This window comes from Sarcophilus harrisii, chromosome 3 (assembly GCF_902635505.1).
Source record: "Sarcophilus harrisii chromosome 3, mSarHar1.11, whole genome shotgun sequence".
Taxonomy (NCBI): Eukaryota; Metazoa; Chordata; class Mammalia; order Dasyuromorphia; family Dasyuridae; genus Sarcophilus; species Sarcophilus harrisii.
In genome coordinates, this window is record NC_045428.1 from 408,923,243 (window position 1) to 408,949,596 (window position 26,354).

The 26,354-nt window shown below is 32.9% G+C and overlaps 1 protein-coding gene across 7 annotated transcripts in view; it reads right to left on the minus strand.

The window, feature by feature from the left end:
* The window catches only part of SCN2A (sodium voltage-gated channel alpha subunit 2), a 150,935-nt gene that overhangs the window by 60,230 nt on the left and 64,351 nt on the right, over positions 1-26,354 (minus strand). For all 7 annotated transcript variants that reach the window (XM_031960548.1, XM_031960552.1, XM_031960550.1 and 4 more), the window contains 3 exons: positions 22,112-22,459; positions 18,092-18,224; positions 11,088-11,326 (listed from right to left, as the gene is read on the minus strand). In XM_031960548.1, the coding sequence (XP_031816408.1) occupies positions 11,088-11,326; positions 18,092-18,224; positions 22,112-22,459 (720 nt within the window). The remainder of the gene's footprint in view (positions 1-11,087; positions 11,327-18,091; positions 18,225-22,111; positions 22,460-26,354) is intronic.

Genomic DNA, 26,354 nt, shown 5'->3' on the forward strand with positions numbered 1-26,354 from the left:
CCTCTGGGAGCTGGGAAGACCTGCATTCAAGACAGTCTGTGATCAAGTCACCTGATCTCTCAGGGCTCCAGGCAATTTCTAAAACCAAAATTTGAAAAAAAAGGTGCTAATTTGCATTGATAGAGAATTTCTCTACACCAGTGTTCGTTTCTCCCTGAGATCCCAGTATATTGATGAAATCACAGGTCTGACAGAAAGGGGAAAATTTAAAAAGGCAAACTATTAACTATTAACCAAAAATATCAAACGATTAATAAAAAGGACAGTCATTTTGTCCTTTACTTAGTTTAATGTTTCAACCAAATTTGTCTTTTTGTTATTCCTCACACATGAGGACTTTCATTACTTATCTCCATACTTTTGGACAAATCATTTGTCTTAACATTCCTTTCTCATAACTTCCTATAGAGAGAGGTAGGTGGTATAAATGGATCGAGCTCTGGGCCTGAAGTCAAGAAGATCTGAGTTCAAAGGCAGTATTAAGTACTTTCTAGCTTTGTGATCTTGGACATTTAATTTCCATTTGCCTCAGTTTCCTTAACTGTAAAATGGGAATAATAATAGCACCTATCTCTCAGAGTTTTGTGAAGATCAAATGAGAAAATATTCATAAAGTGCACATTGTCTGGCAAATTTAATATTTCTTTTCTTTCATTCATTTGTTCCTTCCTTCCTCATCACTGTGGTATTTTCCCTATGATATAGATCCATCTTGTGTTATTGTCATCCATGTCCTTCCTTAAGTTCATCATAAGTGGTCAAGTCAAAATATTAAAGATCTTCCTCATGTTTTCTTAATATTATGAAGGTACCAATGGAGTAATGGGCTAGTCATCAGTTATCTATCTAGCAACAAAAGTATCAATTGTGTAAATGGCTAATCCAACTGCATATCTGAATAATGAACACTATTCCTTTATAGATGTTAAGCTAAGTTCTTTTGAGTGATTATGAATCTTATTTAGGAGATATTCCAGTGTTCCATATGCTATCAACACAATGTCATCTCTCAACATGAATAATTGGAGGACCTAAGCATCAGTTGAGATTTTTTTCTACCATTAAGATTCTGCATTAAATCTCCCCCATGGCATATATATAGATATAGATAGAGATAGATAGTACATATAACCCTATTTCATACTTTGCTTAACATAAGCAGTCAGAAGATCCATTAAATTAGATTTTCTTTCCTATTGTTCCTTTTAAAGTATCTTGTTTATTTTTTGGTATATATATGAGAAATATCTTGTGAAGGAGAACATTTAGAGTAATGATGCCTCTACTGAATCAAATGATATTTATAATTAACAAAAATCAAAAGATGCAGTCTATTATGAAATATCACTTGCAAAACCAGACTTTTCTAATAACTTCTTTCATTGATGTGCCATCAATATGCATATAGCTTATTTTATATAAATAGGAAAGGAAGCACATATAATATTCTCTTGGTCACCTTTCAGAGGCAGTAATAAGTCATTAGATTTTTTCCATCCATACCCTCCTTCAGTTACTTATAAAATATCAAAAACTCCCTTACAACTATGTGATCTCCAACATAGATCTCCTCTGGGTCGCTTTGGTCTAATATAGTTCTTTTTCTCATACTTATTCTCTTCAGTGCCCTTTCTGCCTCCCCTATAAGCATTCAAGATTTAGGTGTCCAAATACAGTAGCTCTACTGTTCTTGAGATATAAAGGAACTAGTTATGAGAATCTTTGCAGATCTTTTCCTGTCTTCAGCCTGGTTATTGTCTTTTTTTCAGTTTCATCCTGAAATGCCTTTGGGATGACCTTATTTAAAGGGCTTTCATCAAAACTCTCTTAAACTTCACTACTTCTCTGTTTTGTGTGATGATACTTCTTTCTCATCCTCTAAGATTTTAAGAGGCCAAGTTTATAGTCTTGGTGGCTGCTATATCTCTTTGTTTGATTAATAAGTATTTGGTAGCTAGCATAGTTTTCATGCTATTTCAGTTTTTTTTTATTGTGGCAATTAATGTACATTGGTTAAACTTTTCCAAAAAACTGTCAGATTTTTTATAGATTAGTTTGTCTCTATTGACTTAATTTTTTTTTTTAATGTTTAAATGGGGTTGAAGTATTTTAACTGAATATATTTTTCTCATTTTTATTTGTTCCTTATTATTAATTTTTATCTTTGCTCTAATAAACTGATAGTAAGACTTTGCATCCAATCAGTAACAACTCACATCTCAGTCATTTTTAGTCTGTTAAAATATAATTAATTTGCCTTTTTTGATGTTTGTCATGTTCAACACCTCAATTTTTTGAAGAAACTATTTATAGTATATAGACAAGGTTCTTTTCTACAGTATATATAGCCTTTTGGATTCTATTGTTCCTTATTCCTGAACCCCATGCTCTAACATAATTTTCCTCATTATCATACATGTACTGACATCATGAAAGTATATACTGATTCAATTTGGAAGGCATTCCTAAAGATTTTCTTTTCCTATCTTCTTCAACAGCTATTGGTACATAGATTGCAATTATTTTCATGGTGTCTTTTTTGTTTCCAAATATTTATCAAAAACATTGTAATATGGGATAACTAAATATCTTGAAAAATGATATCTGGATACATGATAAAAGTAGCTCCTGCATTTACCTCTCTAAGGAGAATCTTTCAGCCATTCTTTTACTGACTTTCAATTTCCTTTTGTTTTCTGGTTTTTAGAGAAAGAATGTCAAGATTGATATGATTCATTTCCTTCAATAAAAAGTCCACTTATTAATCACTGCACAAGATTTTTATACTTCATACACTAACAACTGCATTAATGTTTATGACCCTTTACCCCCTTTTGTACTGCTTGGCCACTGTTACTGCATAGGAAGGGACTACATAGGACTAAGAGCCCTTTTGTATTTTTCTTTGTTGGTTACCCTTGGGTTACTCTAATCATATATCAGGGGTCCTCAAAGTCACTGTGCCTCAGACTGTTGGAGGGCTGGACTATAGTAAAAACAAAAACTTTGTTTTGTGGGCCTTAAATAAAGAAACTTCATAGCCCTGGGTGAGGGGGATAAACGTCCTCAGCTGCTGCATCTGGCCAGCAGGTGTAGTTTGAGAACCCCTGATATAACTCATCTTCAGGTAACCAGGCTAATACTGAAGTCCCTATCTATACTGGGCAAGGCTAGTATTCCTTGGAAAGCAGACATATTCTGTTGCCAATGACATACAGAAAACTATACCAACATAAAGGAAACACGCAGTTCTTCATGTCATAGGAATAGTCTTCAATAACTGAAAATTCCCTTTGTGCTACAATGAAGTGTTGGAGTAGGACTTTGAGGAGAGTATGGAATACCAATGAATAAGGACTTCTTTGCACACCAAGAGATTGAGTCTATGCACAGGTAATCTTCGTGCTCTATAGAAAACAAATCCAAATGAATGCATAATTCCTCAAAAAATGGGAGATCCTTCAAGCTGTGATGCCTTTAAACTTGTTAAGGTTAATATTGCTGGGTTTCACATAGTCCCTACTAGTTTGATTTCTTTCCTGAATCCTTTCCAAACAATAAGGAAACTTTCATTCTGAAAATTCTGAACTTTATTAGTATAAGAGGAAAGATCCCTGTAGGTGCTTCAACTCTGATCTCCCTAATTGTTTTATGAAGGACATTTTCTTTTGTGTCTTGAAATCAATAAAAAGATTCAACTTCTGCTACAAGATTACTCAAGCTTCATCAATTTTTAATTCTGTGAAAAATAATAAAGGCACCAGTGAAAACTGTTAGAGATTACAAGTACCAGAGGGAAAGAACAAAGAAGTCCTACTTTGATTCTATTTAGAACTAGTTAGAATACCCTTCTTAATTAGAGTTAGTTAGAATACCCTTCTTAAACAAAATCTGCAAGTTGACAATGTCCTAAGGGTAGTCCTAAATTCAATTAAACATAATGGTAATAAAAAGGCAATGATAATGGAGGAAGCACCCTCAAATTCTTGAGATGTTTCCAATAGTCAGGATTCATAGGTGGTTTGAAAGAATTCAAAGAGATTCTCTTACAGTCACAAAAGATTTTATTTATGTAAAAGCAAAATGGATCAGACTCTGAGTTTGGTAATCAGTAAAAGTTGAGAGAATTGATATACTGAAATTTTAGGCGTCAAGTCAGCAGTTACAGTTTATTTGCATGGAGAGCAAGGTAAAAATAGGGGAGGAGTCAGGATGTGTTTTTAAAGAAAGTATTGTTAATCAAGTAAGACGGAGTTTTTGTAGGATTCTGTGAACAGATAAGTGTTTATTACTCCATATTCTTTAGCTAAATATGCAGTTTTGAGCAGATCCTGGGCCCATTACTTTGCCTATGGTACTTTGCCAGAGGAATTATGGGAAGATAGACCTATATCCTATATAGGATATAGCCTATTAAATCTGAAAGTTGGACTCAAGCTTAAAATTCAGTTTTGTCCCATATTCTGGAGTCTCCTCTTTCCAGGAAGCAAAATATGAGAGTTCCATCAAAGCTCACTGGCTTAGGACTTGCTACTAATTCTTCTCTGAATCTGTTGCTTTAGTACTCTGGTAACTGAGTTTCTCCCTTGGATCTCAATTCTACTTTCACTACGTCCACACTTTGTACCCTCACTTCTTTTGTAACTGAATCTCTGCATAGTACTTCAGTTCTCATCAATCATTAAAAAAAAAAAAATCAAAAGATTTTGAAGAAGGGACTTTAGATATGGTCTGGATGAACTACTTCATTTTAAAGAAATAAGAAACTGAATCCCAGAAATGTAATTTGTCTAAAGTCACAAAAATAGCAACTCCAGAATGCATACCCAAATATTCTTACTAGGAATCTAACTTTTTTTCTGCTAAGCCATGATGCCTTGTCCCTTCATTTCCCTAACATTTAGATTGCCTCCCTTTGATCCCCAGTTTTATTGTTGAAGGCTTCACTATATTTTCAGTTTTTCAGGTTCATAGTGTCACTATTATCTTGGATTCCTCACTCTTATTCATCCCAAATATTTCTGCTGCTAAATTTTACCATTTTCGTTTTGACATCTCTCACATTGATCCCTTCTCTTTATTCACACAGCTACTATCCTTGAATGGATCCTCATCACCTCTGGCCAAGATGTTTCCAGCAGTTTTCTCATTATTCTCCCTGTCCTAAGACCCTCACTATTCCATTACCTCTAATACTTTGCAGGCAAAATAATTTTTCTTAAGGTAATTTTAAAAATAGTAATTCAACCCTTTACTTCTCCCTTCCCTGCTCATTCAAGAGAATGCCTATTGCCTTGAGAATAAAATAAATTCTTTTGTTTGGTTTTTAAAACCCCACCTAATCTATTCTTAATTTATCTTTCCAGCCTCTTTGAATATTACTCCTTCTTGATGGACTGGACTTGTCTTTGTTCCACATGCAAGATTCCAACTCTTTACTCTGTGACTCTGAATTGATCATCCCATTTACCTAGAATACATGCTTTTCTTTCCTCTGTTTCATAATTCTTTAAATTTAATTTTCATTTTAGGTATGATCTATGGCATGAAAGCTCTTCTGATTCCCCCAAATGCTAATGTCCTTCCTCCTGACATGCAAATTGGTGAGTACATATATTTATTAACTCTATGTTTGTGCTGAATATATTCTACACATAATTGTCTCTTTCTCATTAGAATGTAAATTTGCTGTGAGCAAGTATTATTTTATTCTTTCTACCTATATCCCCATGACTAATTACAATGCCTGGTACATAGTAGTTCCTTAATAAATATTTGTCAATTAATTGAAAATCTCAATCTTTTACTTAAGCAGTTTAACTTTTCACTGTCCTCTAACCTTGAGACTCTGATATCACTGATCAGTCACTAAGAACCTTTTCCAAATCTCAATCCTGTTTACTTCACTATTCCAGCTCTTGCTGTTTATTCTTATGTACTGAATATTTCTCAAGAAAATCAAATATCCTTGTTGAGTGAGTGAACTAAAATGTATGTTATCCCATCTCCACTATGCCCTCACTGCTGCATGTCAATCTTTTTATTTTCCTTTTGTTTGCTACTTAAATCCTTTACAATCTGCTCCAGTCTAAATTTCCATGCTGACTCTATCTCATTCTCTTCACATGCACTGTAACACAGCCAAACCAACTGATTAGCTGTGTCCCACATATGACATTTTATGTTAGGCTTCTGTGATTCTGCTCAACTTTTCCCCCATATCAGAATACTCTGTCATATATGCTCTTTCACCTCATTTCACCTTCACCTTTGGAATCAATGGCTTCCTTCAAAAAAACTCAAGTACCACCTCCTTTCAAAGATTTTTCCTGATATTCTCAATGCATAGGGTTTGCTATTCCTGTATTTTTATTTTATGTACATATTCTGTATTTATTTCTCCATGAGAATGTTTGTATTCTACCAGAATGTAAATTATATTTTTCTATTTGTATTCCCAGGTCCTAGTAGAGTAGACAGCACATTGATTATTAAATGGTTGATTTATTGAACTTATTATATATGCATGAACTTCTGATGTTTTCAGTACTATCTTGAAAGATAGATTGCTCAGTGACCATAGTGCTGGACCTGTAGTCTGGTCCATGGACCTGGACATTTGTGAGGGATGATTAAAATTAGTTTTCATTTTGTTTCTGTCAAAACTAATGGGTACTTTAAACCATAATCTTAGCTTTTGTAGTACTAGTCCAAATCCTGTGATTCCCAATTCTAGTCTAAAGGAAGTATATTTAAGTAAAAGATCATTAGATTACTAGTCAGAAAAACGGATTAGATTTTAGACTACACTATTTTCTACTTGTATAGCTTGTACAAATCACATAATTTCTCTGTGCCCCTAATCTGTAACAGAAAGCTAGACTCCATTATGTCCAAGGAACTTTTTGGTTTTAAATCTATTTTTTTCCAACTCTAAATTTGTGACCTTATTATCCTATAATCAATGGATTCTTTCTCTCCCCAATGAACTGGGGACTGTTTTATGACTGATTTAACTTCTAGCTGCTTTGGAAACAATGTAGATACAACTTATTCATGAATTGGGCAATCTGAAGAAATATGTTTGCTTGGTATTGTCATCTGTAAAACAGACACTATTAAAAACCTAGGATGAAGATGGTTTAAGACATGGTATGTATTTTGCTGATTCTAAAAAAAAGTGTTATAAATATACTCTATAGATGTGGCAATCCATTTTATTGATATTAATAATATTTATATTGCATCAAAATATGGATGAAATTATATAATATTTCAATATCTCTGAATAAAGCTATCATGATAACTATAGTTATATCTTTATCTAAATAATAAATATCATATGGATGGATGTACTGGAATGTAAAATATAGGATAGCTTATAGACTATATACTATATAATTACACAATTTCTACTAGAAAAGAATGAGCAAATATTCCTGATTGAGGATAGGATCCAAAAATGAGTCAGGAAACAATAACTAAGCATCAGGATCTTCTTAGTAAGATCAAATTACCAGTCTCAAATTACATATCCTTAGGGAAATGCAAGAACTTGTGGATGTGACTGCTGAGCCCTTATCAGTGATTTCTGAAAAGTTTCATAAAACTGGTAAAGAGATATCAGACTAGAAAAAGAAAAACATTACACAGTTGATGAACTTTTAACGGCAAAAAACTGTTAAGTACTACAGATGAATTCAAGAAATTGGCTTAAAAGAATAAGGTAAAAAATATGTCTATTATAGTAGTTTGGAAAAAAAATATAGATAAATATGAATGGAGGAATTGCATGTAATTAACATATTGAATTGCTTGCTGTCTAGGGGAAGGGGTGGAAAGAAGAGAGAGAAGAAATTTCAAACACTGGGCTGTACAGGGGTGAATGCTGAGGATTAACCATGCATGTGTTTTGAAAATAAAAAGCCTTAATTAAAAAAAAAAAATGAGAAGGAAAAAAAAAAAGACATAGATGTTTTAGTAGTGATAAAGCTCATCATGAATTAGGGAGGTAACAATCACACTATGTTATGTTGTTATATAAGATCAAGAGTATTATCTTTAGTTCTGGAGCTATTTTCAGAAGAATTCTGAAAAACTTGAGAACATCCAGAATAAGGTAAACACTACAGTGAAGGGCCTTAAGATTGTACCATACAAGTAGTATTGAGAAACTAGGTGTATTTAGTCTGGAAAAAAGAAGATTTAAGGGTTACATGACTATGCATTCAGCTATTTGAAGGGCTATCATTTGGAAAAGAAATTTGAATTGTTCTTTTTATTCCAGAGGACAGACCTAGACAAGGAAGTTGCAGAGAGGCAGATCAAGGCTTGATAAAAAAGAAAACTTTCTTTCAAGAGCTGTCCAAAAATATAGTGGATTGCTTCAGAGGACTGTGGGTTGCCTACTCGCTAGAGATTCTCAAGGAAAGGCTGAATTACCACTCAGTGGCTATGGTGTAAAGAGGATTCTTGTTTAGGCAGAAGTTTGATTAGACAGTTCCATGATTTCTTACAACTTTAAGATTATGTAATTCAATGATTCATGAGAGGTATATTTTTGTTATAATAAAATAATAATGATCATGATGATGATAAATAGCTCACATTTATATAGTGTTTACTACATGCAAAACATCATACTGAGGGGTTTAATATTATTATCACATTTGATTCTCACACCAATCCTGGGAAGTGGGTGTTGTTATTATTCTAATTTTACAGATGAGGAAACTGAGACAGACAGCAGCTAAATGACTTGCACAGGGTCCTATAGCTAATAAATGTCTGAGGTTGGGTTTGAAGTAAGATCTTCTTAACTCTAGACTCCACCAGCCCCTACAACATTTTGGTCATACCATATTTTCACTGCTTTATGTCCTGTAATTACTTTAATCTGATGATTTTAAAATATAGCAAACATATATACTAAATATAATTTATACACATACTTAACCTATATTGGATTGCTTGCTGTCTAAGGGATGGGGGAGAAAGAGAGTGTGGGACACAAGGTTTTGCAAAAGTGAATTTTGAAAACTATCTTTGCATGTCTTTGGCAAAATAAAATACTATTAAAAATAACTCATTGTGAATCCATAGGCCTCATAATAAATGATTTTTTTTAAAAAGCTGAATATGTATGTATATAAATTTTAACAATATATGCAATTTTATCATGAGCAAGACCAGAACAAGATTTGCCCGAGAGTCCAGAAAATTACACTTTCTCCTATGACAGAAACTCCAAGAATCCTTCATTTTTAGGGAGACAAAATGCAAATTATTAAGTTATTACCCATACAAAAGGCTTTATAGACTAAAATTTGCTATACAAATAAAATAGATAAATTAAATTATTTATGACCACCACCACATCACAACAAATTATTTATGACCACCACAATCACCTTGATTTAAAAAAAAAAAAGGGATTTATATAATCCTGATATGTACATGAGAATTACATGACGATAGCCTAACCTTTGACCAGATGACTATTTCATTGTATTAGCCCACAGTACTTGTCTTTTTCCTTTTTTTTCATTCGCTCCATTTCCTTCAATGTGTAGTCTACTTGTTAAAATTTTCCCTGTTCTTCCATGTTCAGTTCAAAAGTTATTTTCTCCACTAAACCTCTTTTATCACTATAGCCAGCTATTCTCTCTCCCATCTTTGACCTCTACCATATTGTTTATATCCTTCTCTCATAGAATTTATAATTATCCTTTATTATAGCATTTTTCTTTTATCATCATCTTTGTCAAATCATAAGCTTCTTGAGAGCACAAATCATAACTTACTTTTCTTTATTAAATGGCCACAGGACATCTAGCTTAGTGGCTTATAAATAGTAAATTTCAATTAATATTTGTTGAAGAGATGAACGAATAAATCCAAATTTATCTATATCTATTTGTCCTGAAATAACTCCTAAATGAATTCACCTACTACTTCAATTCACACTTTCTTTGAACTTCTATTGTATTTACTACAAGTATCTCACAATTGAGCATGTAATTTGTCTTTTCTGTAGTTTTACCTTCCCAGCTAGCACCATAAATTAATATAAATACAATGTTCTTTCTTTAATTCTAAGTAAAATCTGTTATAGTAGGAGTGATTTGTTGATTTCATTGACTTTAAGCTTGATACTGTTAGATTTGCATATGCTACAAAAAATTAGCTAAAACTGAAATTTATCTGTTTAGTCTTCATTAAAGAAACTTAATCATATCAGTATAAAATACTTATTTAAAAAAATCAATAAGCTTTAGCCTAGAAATATATAGTTTTTAGAAAAAAAGATTTAGTAATATTAAAGAAAGAAGGTGGTTATTTCAGAGACTAGGAGCTTAATTTATATTATGGTCAAATTTTATGATATGTTCATATAACTTTATTTTAATTTATATGTATGTACATGCACAAATGTCAAGTTTAGAGTTATGTGAAGATTTAATGGACCCATTATATAAGTAACTGCCTTCTTTTTGATATACTTTTATTCTACCAGTAAATAACTAATTATTGTGTTCAGAGACCACATCCTCACCATAATGAGCATAATATCATACATTTCATTTTTTTAAAACATAATTATAATTAAGAAAACATATATTCTTAGAATGAATAGAAATAAGAATCCATATAATATGATTCTTTGTCCCCCACCTACTCCTTCAGAGCCTAACAGGTGACTTTTGAAACTTAACTTAAATGAATAAGATGTGGGAAGGTCTTACTTTGTAAGCAAATGTAGATATGCTCTAACGAAAATGTCCTAAGTTTTGTAAGAATTTTTAGTAACATAACTATTTCCTCAGAAATTAGTAATTATCTATATAATTATGAGGCAATTTACTTTCATTCCTAATTGAGGAGTATGTTATTTAAAAATCTTTGACTTTGCAAATATATTTTAGTTAAATTTAATTTTAAACATTTTTTGCTCTCACAAGTATAACTGTTTAGCTATGACAGTAATCTCAAATTTTATTTGAACCTAAAGAATAAATAATGGGAATTAGTAGGGCATTAGTATTTTCTTTTAAAGTAAAAAGGTACACTCAAGTAATTAGTCTTACCAGGTTTCCTACATAAAGCACCCCACTAAACTGTTCAGTCATAGGATAATGTTCCATGGCCATGAATAGAGTATTCAAGACAATGCAGATGGTAATTGCCAGGTCAACAAATGGGTCCATCACAATGAGACTGACGATGTGCTTCACTTTTAGCCATGGTTCACAGCAATCCCAGATCAAACATGTGTTAGCAAATTTATACCAACATGGTGGGCATTTCTGTCTGGATTCTTCAAGTTCTGGAAGAAAAAGGAAGAATATCCATAAGCATAGTACTCAAAATGTTTCATGTTAAACTGCCTTTGGTTTAAAACTTAAGGGAAAAAAACTAAAATGAAATGATGGGCCAATAATATGGCTATTTTACCTACTAAAACTTCAGACAATGAGATTAAAGCAATTTGGAATTAAGATAGATATTGTGTCAATCTCATATATTAATGTGTAGTGCAGATGGGTCAATAATATCTGATATAATTTGCAAGTTCCAAGTTGGAGAATTTATGATTTCCACCTGCAATCTTCAACTGTCAGAAAATAATTTTCAATTTTTGGAACAAAAAAAATGAAACTATATAGTATTTATGTTATGGGTAAGTGCAGGATGTTCTGTTTAAGATTATTGCTCATAAGGAGCATTTATTCACAGAAATTATGCTAAAACTTCACTAGTGATCTGAAATCTCTGATTCTTAAATGAGAGATGCTTATTTGTTCTTTAAAATAAGACAATATCTGCCAAAGTCAGAAACCCACAAATCAGGTCTGTAAAATGGATTTGCACATTAAGCTTTCCAAACCTCTCTCTCTCCCACCACACACGTACTTTTCACATTTCATTGCTAACACCACAAAAAATGATGGAAATATCAAGCACTTAGAAGTCTATATGTCTCCATTATTAATATAGATTGTTGGGGCATTAATTATCTCATTAATCATCTCTTAAATTATATGATATGGTTTTCACCTCTGCTTTATAGAATTTTTAAAAAGATTCCTCCCTCTTCAAATACCACCTTTTACATGAAGCCTTTTCTTATCCCCTTAACTGCTACCTGGTGTATACTTACTATATGCCTTTGTAAAACCTGTTTCAAAAACCTACCTCACCAAGGCTATCAAAACCATTGCTTTCTCTTTAAGAAGCCAAGAAGCCAGGCATTTTAGTTTTAACTGTCATTAGATGAGGTGTTTCCTTCTAGGAACTCAAGGAAAATGTGGGATTATATGATTCACCAGGATTATGAGGATTTTGTAGAAAAGGCATAAAGAAAGAAGATGAGGGGAAACATCTTTCTTGTTGGAAATTTCAACTTATTTTATCAAGAAATAGTATAAAAATGTTTATGAAGAGTCTTGAGAGAGATTATTAAGAATGAGGATTTGAAAGAAAATCAAGATTAATTTTCTTATCACATCTGTTGAGATACAGAGAGAATAAAGATAGATATATCTTTCTTTGTGAAACTACTGTAACCATTTTCTTTTAAAGAAAAACTTTGTCACCTGAATTAACTAAATAGTGTGGGACTGTTCTCAGAAGTGAAGAGGCTTGAGGTGACTCTGTAACCATACTTATGGCTAAAATATTGTAAAATAACAAAAACGATAAAACCTGTTTCTCTGACTCTGTATCACTAGGGTCAAGCACAGTGCCTGAAGCATAGCAAGTACTTATGTGCTTGTTAACAGACTAATAATTGAATGGGATGAAGGTCTAAGTTTTAATTTTCTCCAATTTCTATATGTAACAGGTGATCATTTCTAACAATTTAATTGAAATCAGTGCCTCTTACCAAATACACTCTATTCTCAAATTTATTTCATGTTCTATCAACTTTGATAGTTTGTATTCAAAACTAAAATTCTTAACTAAAAATCTTAATCAACCAATTCACTATAAGCATAAGAACATAAAAAGGACAATTGAGTCACAACTAATTAACTAACTAGTGCTAATTACATTTATTTAAATTTGAGTTTTCCAAAGATATCGTTGCAGGTGTCTTACAAAAACCTATCTGTAGTGAGTAAATTTGGGTTGCGCTTTTTGGATTTTGGATTTACTAGCTATGTGATTTGTGACAAATCATTTAAGTTCTTAATGTACTGTTCTTATCTGTGAGATGGGCATTGAATTATTTGCTTTACTTTTTGTTGTCAGATTCAATTAAAATAACTAATGTTAAAGTAACAATCAAATTCTATATAAATGTAAATCTACTTTTTAGTGTCTAGCACCATACTTTTAGTACCCAATACATTAGATATTTAATAAATATTTGTTAAATACATAAAGTTTGTGATCATTAGAATTACTAAATGCCTTCTGAGATGTCAAAGCTGTTAATGCACAGTTTTATTCTATGAACAAAAAATATTTAAGTGGTGATCTTTAACAGTCAGTGAGTAACTGAGTTAGCAGTAACAGAGCTTACAGATATCAAACATGCAGCTTTCATTTTATAGACACATTCTAGCATTCAAATGATAAACTAATGTTATACATTGATTAATGGGTGGATTTCCATTTACTATTATAAAAATTTTTCAAGTACAATGGATCATGACACATTATCGATAATGATTGCTGATTCACATAGTAAAACAGAAAGCAACAAAATCATCCTTTTCTAGCATGCTTTCAATTACCTTTTTTTCCTAATATGCTATTAAAATTCTCAAAAATCACCATCTGCTTTTCATTTGGTAAAACAAGATACATTTCGTAGAAGACAGAGAAAAGATCAAATATGAAAATCCAGAATTGCGTATACAGAGAAGGTTTGGTTTATCCTCACACCGGATAAATTTGGGACTAGAATAAAATCATATTTGTATAATACATTCCACAAAGTAAATATAAAACAATACAACCAGCAAAGGACTATAAACTACAGCCATGTCTCAATATAATGAATCAGCCACAGTAAACATTTAATCTTTTCCATTCAAAATGCTTCTACTTTACTTTCTAATACTCTAATTGATGTATATTCAAGAAAAACAAGCAAAAGTTAGTTTCAGCCAAAGCAAAATAATGAAATGCATTTTAAGATCAAACAATTTTTTAATAGTTTGCTCTTTTTAGGATTGTGGGGACTGAATATGGATCACATTTCACCTTTTTTGTTGGTATTTTGCTAGCTTTTTGTTTTCTTTCTCTTTTTTTCCCTCTTTTGATCTGATTTTTCTTGTGCAGCATGATAATTATGTAAATATGTATAGAAGAAATGCACATGTTTAACATATATTGTATTTGTTGTTTAGGGGAGGGGGAGAGGGAAAGAGAGGGAGCAAAAACTTGGAACACAAGTTTTTGCAAGGATAAATGTTGAAAATCATCTTTGCATATATTTTGAAAATAAAAAGCTATTATTTTATTTTTTAATAAATCTTTTTATTTTCAAAACACCTGCATGGATAATTTTTCAACACTGATCCTTGCAAAACCTTGTGTTCCATTAACACTTCCTGGCTGTGTGACCCTTGGCAAGTCACTTAACTCCAATTGCCTCAGCCAAAAACAAAAACAAAATAATTATCTTGCTGCATGAGAAAAATCAGATCAAAAAGGAAAATGAGAAAGAAAATAAAATGCAAGCAAACAACAAAAAGAGTGAAAATGCTATATTGTGATCTACACTCAGTTCCCACAGTCCTCTGGGTGCAGATGGCTCTCTTTATCACAAGATCATTAAAACTGGCCTGAATCATCTTCATTGTTGAAGAGAGCCACATCCATCAGAATTGATGGACGTATATAATGATCTCCTGGTTCTGCTCATTTTACTTAACATCAGTTCATGTAAGTCTCTCCAGGCCTCTCTGAAATCATCCTGCTGGTCAGTTCTAATAGAACAATAATATTCTGTAAGATTCATATACCAAAATTTATTCAGCCATTCTCCAACTAATGGGCATCCACTCATTTTCCAGTTTCTTGCCAATACAAAAAGGGCTGCCACAAACATTTTTGCACATGAGGGTCTCTTTCTCTCATTCAAGATCTCTTTGGGAAACATTGATGTTTGTAGAAACATTGATGGATCAAAGGGTGTGCACAGTTTGATAGCCTTTTGGGCATAGTTCCAAATTGCTCTCCAGAATGGTTGAATCAGTTCACATCTCCACCAACAATGTATTAGTGTCCCAGTTTTCCCACATCCACTCCAACATTCATCATTATCTTTTCCTGTCATTTTAGCCAATCTGAGAGGTGTGTAGTGGTATCTCAGAGTTGTCTTCATTTGCAGAGCATATGATTAGAAATGGTTTTAATTTCTTCATCTGAAAATTGTTTGTTCATATCCTTTGACCATTTATCAACTGGAGAATGGCTTGAATTCTTACAAATTTGAGTCAGTTCTCTATATCTTTTAGAAATGAAGTCTTTATCAGAACCTTTGGAGGTAAAAATGTTTTCCCAATTTATTGCTTTCCTTCTAATCTTTCCTTCTTTAGTTTTGTTTGTACAAAACCTTTTTATCTTAATATAATCAAAATTATCTATTTTGTGTTCAATAATGAATTCCAGTTCGTTTTTGGCCACAAATTTCTTCCTTTTCCATACCTGAGAAGTAAACTAACCTTTGTTTTTCTGATTTGCTTATAATAACACTCTTTATGTCTAAATCATGAATCTATTTCAACCTTATGTTGGTATATGGTGTTAGGTGTGGATCAATGCCTAGTTTCTGCAATACTAGTTTCCAATTTCCCCAGAACTCAAATAATGAGTTTTTATCCCAAAAGCTGGGGCCTTTCAATTTGTCAAACACTAGATTACGATAATCTTTGACTATTTTGTCCTGTGAATCTAATCTATTTTACTGATCTACTACTCTATTTCTTAGCCAGTACCAAATGGTTTTGATAACTACTGAAGCTATTATTTTTTTTTTTAAATTGTTTGCTCTTTTTGTGTCAACCATGCTATTGTACTCTTTGATTATCCTGGATAATTAAGACTTGACTGTAGTAACAGGGGAAGAAAGGAGAAGAGGAGGCAAGTCAGATCAACAAAGTCCCATTCAACAAAATAAAGGTAAACAAACCCAAAGTTAGACATAGAAAGTAAACATTTTCAAACAATCAGATAATCTGAACATAACATTATTATTCTACTGTTTCTGAGGAACCAGAAAGGTATAGACTATGGCTATGGAAGTGAGATGACAACAAGTTTCCTGACATACAGCCTATTAGGAACCTCAGTTTGAAAAGTTTGGATGTTATGGTAATGGAAACAGAAAAAAAAATAACTAATAGAAACAGGATGAAAAAATTAGTGATCAGTCCAAAGGTCACAGATTCACAAAACTAAATCTTCCCAACAAATACTGGGAAAAAGTAAAAGTTTCTGCATTTAGAAAAATGTGAACAAAGAAGTCACTATTGGCTAACTGTTTCTAACTTTCCAAAGCACTTCTGCAATATAATCATCTGCGTTTGTGCCTTATACCTCTCTTGCAAATTCCATGAAGGTAAGGTTGTTTCTTATTTAAATTTCTCTCTCCCAGTGCCTCATCCAGGATTCTGCTCACTCTCTGAGCTCAAATATTGGATGTATGACTGAATCTATTCCCGGGTCTTATTTCCATCCCATGTTTCACTCCATAGATTCCAGATTGAGTGAGTTCTTGGTATATTCATTTTGAAAGTTATAACTTTTAATGATTAGAAGAGCCCAATCCTAAGGCGCTATTTTCTAAATCACTTCTTATGTTTGTGGAAAATTAATAGTATTGAAAGTACAAAGTATTACTATTATTTTTGACTTACCCTGTCTCCTTCTCTACTTCCTGCTTTAGGGAGCAGCCATGCTGCTGACATCGGTAGCAGAACCACTGGCAGCTTCCTCTCAGTGGTTTTGCTATGGCAAGGAGCAGAAGCCCAGAGAATCTTCAAAAGACTTTACCTGGAGGGACAGGGAGGAGCAAGCTACTGGCAGCTGGGGGAGGAGAAGGAGTGCAAGCTAATGGCAGGCGAGGTTGGGGAAGAACGTACTAGAGTTTAATATTCCAGTAGAAATCAATGAAAAGATTTCTGTTACTGCATTAGGACATTAAGAAAACTGGGACTTGTCATATCAATTACATGACTGTGATAAATACTGTATAGCTACACTTCTAGGATTTTTATGGTTGTGACTTCTAGGATTCTGACACTTAAAATTTCAATGAGTCTTCATTCAGACGGGAAAAAAAATCCAATAAGAATCTACTTGATATTGTGAGAAACTAAGTTAACTATAACAACAATACATACATAAACACACACACACATACATACACACAGACACACACTCATACACACATACTCTTAAAACTCAATCTGTCTCCACAAGGTCACATAATTTAGGACATATTGCACACAGAAGTATTTCCAAAATAATAGGATACAAAATTTGAGTCCACTTACAAAATGGAATAAAATGAAAATGGTATTAAACATGAACCTCTAAGGAAAATACTATATTTGATGTGGAATAACCTACAGAGGCATCAAATGCGCTTTAGTTATCTGCTCTAAAACAGCTGGAAGGAGAAGAAAATTTCTTTAGTTTTGAAATCTTTATTTCAGACTGGGCTAACTTTAAATTCTTACCTACATGAGAATTGACTTATATTTCTTGCAAAAAACAGAGAGTCCATAGCTCAAGTTGCATCTGTTGAACATAACTTTATTAGTTAGCATCCTCAAAATACATTCATTGTTAAACTGCTTTCCATATTATTCTAAAAATGTATGAGTGCTTTAGAACCTCATCTGGTAAAAGACAAAAACAAAACCCCAAAGCACTTATATTTACCTGAAATATGCAGCAATTTCCTGGAGGCTAAAATAGGAAATCTTTACCAGAGAGCACATACTAATGATGAAAGAGGCAAAGCATTATGTGAAATAACAAGTTTGGAAATATTTTTTTCTGGGAAGTCACAAAAGCAGTTGGATGGGGCATTTTTGTCAGCAATTATGATATGAAACTGAATACTTACCTTCCATTGTGTTGGTCAGTATACTGGCTATACTCATTGCTCTTTGCCTTCCAGAAGGGTCTTCTAGCAAATCTATGGACACATGATAAGAACTAGATCGTCTCTTTCTTATTTCTGTTTCTGTAGTGGTACCCTGAAAAGAACATTCCAAATCAAGGAGCCATCATCCTCAAGCACAGGAATATTAATTAAATACTAATGCATCAGTTCATATTACAGAAAGAATGCATGTTATACTCTTTCAAAGCACAACACTTCATTAAGTCTGGCTTTTTGGAAGATGTTTTGAATTTTTAATATAGGATGTTAAATCAAGGACTACTAGAGGGCTAATCAATGTCATTTTGGGAAAGTCTTTAGAAAAATATAGCAGATTTTCATCTCTTGGGGTGTTCCCAGCTAGTCCTCACTGAAGACATGAAAAGGGAAGAGATTAAGCACTGGCCTGGTAATTCCAGAACTAACAGAGACAAAAATGCTTCTAATGATAATCCAATTTAAAATGTAATAGTTTGCTTTTTCTTAATTATTTCTTTTTAGTTTGTTTTTCACGAGGATCTGTGAAGTAAGTATACTTCAGTCAATATAGAAAGCCAGTCAATATAGGGGAATAGCTAAGACTAGGTGAGAAGAATTTTTGAGGTTTCTTTCAGCTCTACTATGATGTATACATATGGTAATTTACTGTTACTTTTTGGTTTATTGTCTTGTATCAAATTAATAGATATTTATAGGAAAACAAGACTTTTTTCTGATTCAGTATAAACTATAAAAGGGGTTTATAAAGCTGACATTGGTTTCCATTAATATTCCCATAGAAAAAGCTATTTTCTTTTACTAATAGAGTCATTAAAGAATTCTGAATGCATATTGAAGATTATTTTAATATCTTATTTTTCTTGTTTTTTAAAGTCTATATGGAAATATGTTTTGCATGACTTCACATGTATAAGGAAGACAAGTAACTTCCTTAGGAGGGAGAAGATGGAAAGGACAAAAAATTTAGATGTCAAAATTTTTTTAAAAGAATGTTATTTTTTATATATAATTAGGAAAGATTTAACAAATAAAAATATGATTAAAAGAAAAAAATGAATATAATCATTAACTTGATAACATTTCTAAGTACTACTAAACTAAATTCTATAGTTGACCTAAAGTTTGCCCAACAATGAAGTGATAACTAAAATATGCTTTCCCTTCTAAAATTCTAAATTATATTCAAAATAAAGACATATCAATAGAGACATATATTTGACATATAAGTATATATAGTTGACTTCTTTTGCTTTTTTTCTCTATATAATGTATTTTGACAAATACATGAATTTGGTGCTTATATTGTTAATAAAAATGAAGGCAATATTCTATACCAAATTAAATTCTCTAGATGGACAACACATCTATTTTGAAGGATCAAGTGAATAGTACTTAGAAAAAGACCAAAAAAAAGAAAAAAAGAAAGATCCAAATCTAGGTCTACTGTTCATCATGAATAAAGATCATCTATTAATTTTTTCCTCATTGGGTAAAAAGACAATATTATTTTCATTAATATTTTTCTATATGATGGTAATAAGTGCACATTTTAGATCAGACATTTCTTTGGCAATGTTTACCTATACCAAGTAAGAATATTTTCACATAATTTTTTTAAAATTTAGAAGCAAAATTAAAAAGCAAATAAATAACACTGATATAATGCGTGAAATATGCTTTTAGCTAACATTGTCCCTCAAGTCTTTTAGCACTGCTTAAATTTTGCCTTTGAAACTAGGAAATTTAATTTTTAAGGAAATGATGGCATTAAAGGAATCATGGAAAAATCACTTAGTCCCCCTATTTACTTCTAGGCAAAACTATATCTACCATCCTATTCAATATCTGTCCTTATTTGGGGAGTAAACACACAGGTGTGTGTATATGTATGCATGTATACATATATAGGCATAAGTATGTACTTATATATGTACATACTTATATGTAATAAATGTGTATATATTTGGAAATATATGTGTTTGTATATCCATATATATGTATTCTAAAACTTCCACAATATATTCTACTGCTTTATAATTCTCAATATAAAGTTCATCTCTAAACAAACTATATAATATGTACAAATTAAATTCCTTTCTGCGTTATCATGTACTCTGGGGACCTATTCTCTTATCTCACTCTTAGTCTGCTTGCTATTCTTCTTTTCTTTCTTATGTCTCCCAAAGCCCTCCAATACCTTTCTTTGTTTTGTTTCTTCCTCTTCTTCTTCTTTTTTTTTTTTTAAACGTCATGCTGGCATCTAATTTTTCTTCCAGCATTATAACCTTTTAAGCCCCATTTCCAATCTGAGTCAGTGGACATCAAAAGTTGGAGAAGGAAGTAGGACCATAAGAGATAGGGACTAGTTTCAAGTACCACCTCAAAACTGCCCCCAATCTGCCTTTCTTTTAAATGTTTTGTCTTAAATTGTATATGAAGAAATAATTCCTTAACTCATAGCTTAGTCAACACCCTCATTTTATGAATGTAAATGACTTTTAGTCTTCAATCAAGATTATGTTTGCTTTCCCAATAATTTTCCTGTCACTCACTGTAGTAAGCTAAAGAATTTCAAAATGGCTATATAGAAAAGGGCCAAACAGATTGCCTTATATTCATCTTCATCAATTCTGGATTTTTCCAGTACTTATTTTCTCAACTTTTAATTCTATTTTTCAGGAAATTTGAAATTTGATAGCAAGGAAAAGTTCCAGGTAGAAAATCTAAAGAAAAAAATCTACTAATTTTTATTATCCTTGATTGGATACTCCTTCATATAAGAGATAATTTAAAATTGGATTTATGATTTTAATTCTGTTTTAGCACTGTTTTGCAGTGGCATAAATTGGGATAAGTTAAAAAATGCATGAAATACATTATAATTCTGGAATTGCAAAAAATTCAATCAATTATATGACTCATCAGAATATAAACTGCTTGAGGGCAGGTACTGTTTCTTTGCTTTCTATGAAGCAAAATCTTGATAAATTCTTGTTGAACTGATATGTCTTTGTTTTTCCAGAACTGAAGCAGGGCTTTATAATTGCTGATGCTTAATAACTGCTTGAAAAACAATTCTGGGGTCATAGATCTGGACTTGGAAGGGGTCTTAGGAACCATTCAATCCTCTAATTTTACTGATAGAGAAACAAAGGCATAGAGAGCTCAATACCTTCCCAGAGCCATTCAGCTAATAAAGACTCAAATCTTCCTGATTCCAAGGCTAGTGCTCTCTCCATTACTCTATACAGACTCTTCAATTATCTACCTCCACAAAGTGTGGTAGCAATTTAAAAAAAAATGCCATTACACATATTAATCACTTAATTCCAAAATGATAGAAACTCCATGCAGAGTTGAAGTGGGCTATATGTGTGCAAAATAATTCCTTATTTGTAAATAATAGTAGATCATATTTCAGTATAGTACTTAAGTAATAACATTCTAGTACATGGAAGTTACAAATTTAATTATTAGTAATAATCAGCTTGCTAACCTAGCTAATTATTTTGTAAGCTCTGATTTTTCCTGGCTTTAAATCAATTAATTTACACTGATCAAATTTTACACTGCTATGGTTTCTTTCGCTAACCAAGAGGAGCGAATAAAGTGGTATCATGGAAAGAGAGCGTCAGCGAGGCATCATCTTGGCGTCAGAGAGGTCCAAACTCAATTCCGGCATCTGGCCCCTCCCAGCTTTGTGACCCTGCACTAACTACACATGCTACCTCTCCAAGGCTCTTTCTTTATCTACAAAACAGGCATGACGGCACCCATACCATTTATATACTGAAGGGTTTTTATTAGAAACAGATATAGCAATGAATTCAAAAGCAACTTTCTAAGCTTGATTAGTCCAATTCTAAACATTTAGGATTCTATTCTATACGTCTTGCTAGAGAATGAGGGAAAACCCACTCATGTCCGAGTTAGTCCCAGCTTGGTTACATTGTTATGAATAACAATTTTAATGATCATCACCTCTGGCAACAGTTGCCCCGTTGGTGACGTCAGGGCTGACGGTCCACCAACCAGCGAAACGACGCCATTGCAATCCACTGAGCTGTGCATTTTTCCATTCACGGGCAATATGGGCAGCACCCGAGATGACCGGCTCGCCTGACTGACGTTACTGTGGCGCCGTTCTCCGTGTCTATGTGGAACAAACAGCGAGTCTCTTCTACTGTCATTGTCTTCAAAAGTGCTGTGTTCGTCATCGGCAAAGTCATTTTCAGAACCAATATCCTTCGCTCTACCCCTGAAGCTGAAGATGCTCGTTCGGCTGTTGCGTCTTGGAGAAAAAAGAGAGCCGCGGATGCTCAACAGAGACTATTAAAAGCAAAAGAGAGAAGAGGGGAAGAGAATTATGTACACATAAAGACACACACAAAATTACACTTCATATTTTACGAATAGAAAAAATATTCGATTACAGGAGCAAGGAACCTATGCTATGGGCACCAAAATATGGTATCTGAAGTGGTTATTGAAAGTACTCTGAGACTTTCCATAAAGATCTCTGATTTCTTCCATTTTTTTCTTTTCCTTCTTTCTTTTCCTCTTTCATTTTTTTTCTTGTTTCTTCTCTCCTCTTTTTGTTGCTCCATTTCCCTCTTACTTCCTCCCTGTTTATTTTCCTTCTTTCCCTCCTTTCCTCCCTCTCTCTCCCTCCTTCCTCCTTTCCTCCCTCCCTCTCACCTTTCTTTCCTTCTTTCTTCCCTCCCTCCCTTCCTCTGTCCTTTTCCCCCTTCTCCCTCCCTTTCTCCCTTTCGCCCTTCCTCCCTTTCTTCCTCTCTCCCTTTTTCCTTCTTTCCCTTTCTTCTTCTAGTCCTTCCTCCCTCCCTCCCTCCTTTTCTTCCTTCCTTCCTCCCTTCTTTCCTCCTTCCTTTTCCTCCTCTTCTCCCTCCCTCTCTCCCTTCCTCCCTTCCTCTCTCCTTCTTCCCTCCCTCCCATTCTTTTTCTATTCCTCCTCCCTCCCTCCCTCCCTTCCTTCTTTCATTCCTTCCAACCTCTCTCCCTCCCTTCTTCTGTCCCTTCCTTCCTTCCTTCCTCCCTCCCTCTCTTCCTCCCTTCTTCCCTCCCTCCCTTCCTTTCTTTCTTCCTTCCTTCCTTCCTTCTTTCCTTCCTTCCTTCCTTCCTTCCTTCCTTCCTTCCTTCCTCCCTTTCTTCCTCTCCTCTCCTTCCTTCTTCCCTCCCTCCCTTCCTTTCTTCTTTCCTCCCTCCCTTCCTTCTTCCCTCCATTCCTTCCTTCCTTCCTCCCTCTCTCGCTTCCTTCTTCCCTCCTTCTCTTTGTCCCTCCTTTTTCTTCCTTCCTCCCTCTTTCCCTCCCTTCCTTCCCTTCTCTCAATCCCTCTTTCTTCTCCCTCTCTCTCCCCCTTCCTTCCTTCTTTCCTTCCTTTCTTCCTCCCTTCCTTCCTTCTTCCCTCCATCCCTTCCTTCCTCCCTACCTCCTTTCCTTCCTTCTTCCCTTTCTCTCTTCTTCTTTTTCTCCCTCCCTCCATCTTCACCTCCCTCTCTCCCTTCCTTCCTCTCTCCCTCCCTCTCACCTTCTTTCCCTCCCCCTTCCTTCCTTCCTTCCTTCCTTTCTTCCTTCTTCTTCTTCCTTCCTATCTTCTTCTCATCCTCTTCATTAAACTCACCATCATACCCTTGATATAATCAGGACTAGAGTTTGATACCCTTTTCTACTATCTTCTATAAAACAAAATTACAGTCTTTCACCTACTTTAATTCTCTGAAGATAATAACTATCCAAATATCTCCGTCCACATACTGAATTGTTTAGCACTAACAAATAAAATTCAATCTTCCTTCAGTTCTTATTCTACATTTTCTGAATCTTCTCTTGCTCCTTCTAATTATATCTTTATACATCTTCCATGAGTAAGTAAACAATCAAGACTAAAAGAATTTGATTGATTCACTCTTTTCTTTCTTCTAATGCTCAAAAATTGAAGAGTATTATACTATAATGATATCAGTTATCACCACTTTAGATTCTTGAAATTATGGAAATGTTAGCATTTTCATAAAAAGTTTATTCACTTCAGGTTTTATAATTAAATATTTGTTAAATTCTTCTTTAGGAGAACAGTGATTCATAATCAATTTTAAATCTACCTTATATGTTTTTAATTTAGTTACTATCAAATTGAAATTTTCTTCATTTTACTATATATATATAAGTATATATGAATACACTATATTAAAATATATTCAAGCTTAATTTAACAGAAATGTTTGATTTATCTGACAACTTTAAAATTTTCATATTTGATATATTTATTGAAAGCTTTGCTAAAGGCAATATTTTTATATTATCTAAAGTAATTTTGTTTTATTACCAGGATTTATTTCGCAATATATTAGTACATATATTATACAATATATAAATTAAGCTATTTTCAAAAAAAACCTTATTCCTTTAGCTCCTTTATGACTAGCTTTCTAAAAATTTCTAAAAATGCTAGATTTTTAATTATATCTAAAGATAGGCTGTTTGAGGGATTGCAATAAGTAAGAAATTATTTAATTTTTGCTATCTCAGAAGCCAAGAAAACATGGAATAGCATCAAGGAAGTATTTAGGAATCAAGAGAATTTAGAAAATATTCATGACAAGAACAAATATTTTGACTAAATGAGTGAGTATTTAAGTACTATATTCACTAGAAATGATGAAAAGAGAGGTAGCTAGGTGGCACAGTGGATAGAGCACCAACCTTGAAGTCAGGAGGACCTGAGTTCAAATGTGACCTCAAATACTTAATACTTCCTAGCTATGTGACCCTGAGTAAGTCATTTAACCTTAACTGCCTCAGCAAAAAAAAAGAAAGAAAGAAAGAAAGAAAAGATTAGAAAATAATAAAATACTTTGTACAATCATTTAAAATTCATAGGTGAAATATTGGCTCTGAAAGGAAATAATGCACATATAATGCTTGCATGTAAATTGAATCTGTATAGCATTCATCATCCTCTGAGCTTATTCCTCACCTAATACCATCTTTTTTGGTTTTTTTTCTGGCATAAATATCATTTCCATAGCAACCAAATGCTATGCCCAAATAGAAAATAAGGGGGGAAATAGTCAAATCAAGCAAAATTCTAATGAACAGAAATCTATTTACGTAAGGGAAATTAAAACCTAAGAAGATAAACTGCAAAACATCTGAGAAATATTTCAAAATAAAGTAACTTTGTTCAAGTGACTAAGTCATTAAAAAAAAATCCACCCCTTTTTTAATACCATACTTCAATTAGCTTTCAGTAAATATTTTACACCTTGAGAACAATGGTCAAATGAGATAATTAACTGAGTGGCCCACTGTTTTTATATGGCCCCAAAATTAAAACTAATATTTTACACTTTAAGAAATGGTAAAACTGTATTTAAAAATTAAAAAAAAAAAAACCCATTCTTAGTTCATTGAGTCATACATGTAAAACAGGCAAGAGGGAGTTTGCTGACCTCTGCCTTAGAAGATATAGCATTTCTGTCAATTAGACTGTAGTTATTGAACCTAAACTCTTTTCCACAACTGTCAACAATATTGAAATTTTCATGTCCCCTTCTCTTTTCCTGTCACTAAATAGTCTTCTCTTAGGTTAATCATAATCATAGTTAAAGTAACAAATTGATTATACAATGGAAATTCTATGACTTTTGGAGAGGCTACAAAGAATGGCAGAGAATATGGAATTAAGATCCTAGGAAGCAAAGGCTTGAGACTGTCTAAAAGATAGAAACTCTTATAAAAAATTATAGAAATGATAAACATTTTTTGTTTTCAGTTTTTATCATATTAAAAAAGAAGTCGTTTGAATATAACCAATATGAAAATTTGTTTAGTTTGACCACACATACTTGTTTAAAGCACTTTATATTTCTTTTGTTGATGTTGCTGTTTTGAGAAAAAGGAGGAAGAGACAATAAATATTTGTTACTTAAAAAAATAAAATTTGATTAAGAAAAAAAAGGAATTATATTACTGAGGATAGACTACAACTAAAGAAATCAAAAGAAGAATTGTTTGGAATACCATTTGTTGTCTCTTTAAATGATTAAAAATTATGTAAGAACCAAGAAGAGTAAAGATTTTAATGAAAATAGGAAAGGGGGAGAGGTGATGGGAGAAAAGGAAAAAGAAAAAAAGAAATTTATATGGTAATTTTGTTGTATATTTAAAAAGAATAGCAAGTTGTATGTAGTGCATGGGTAGTTT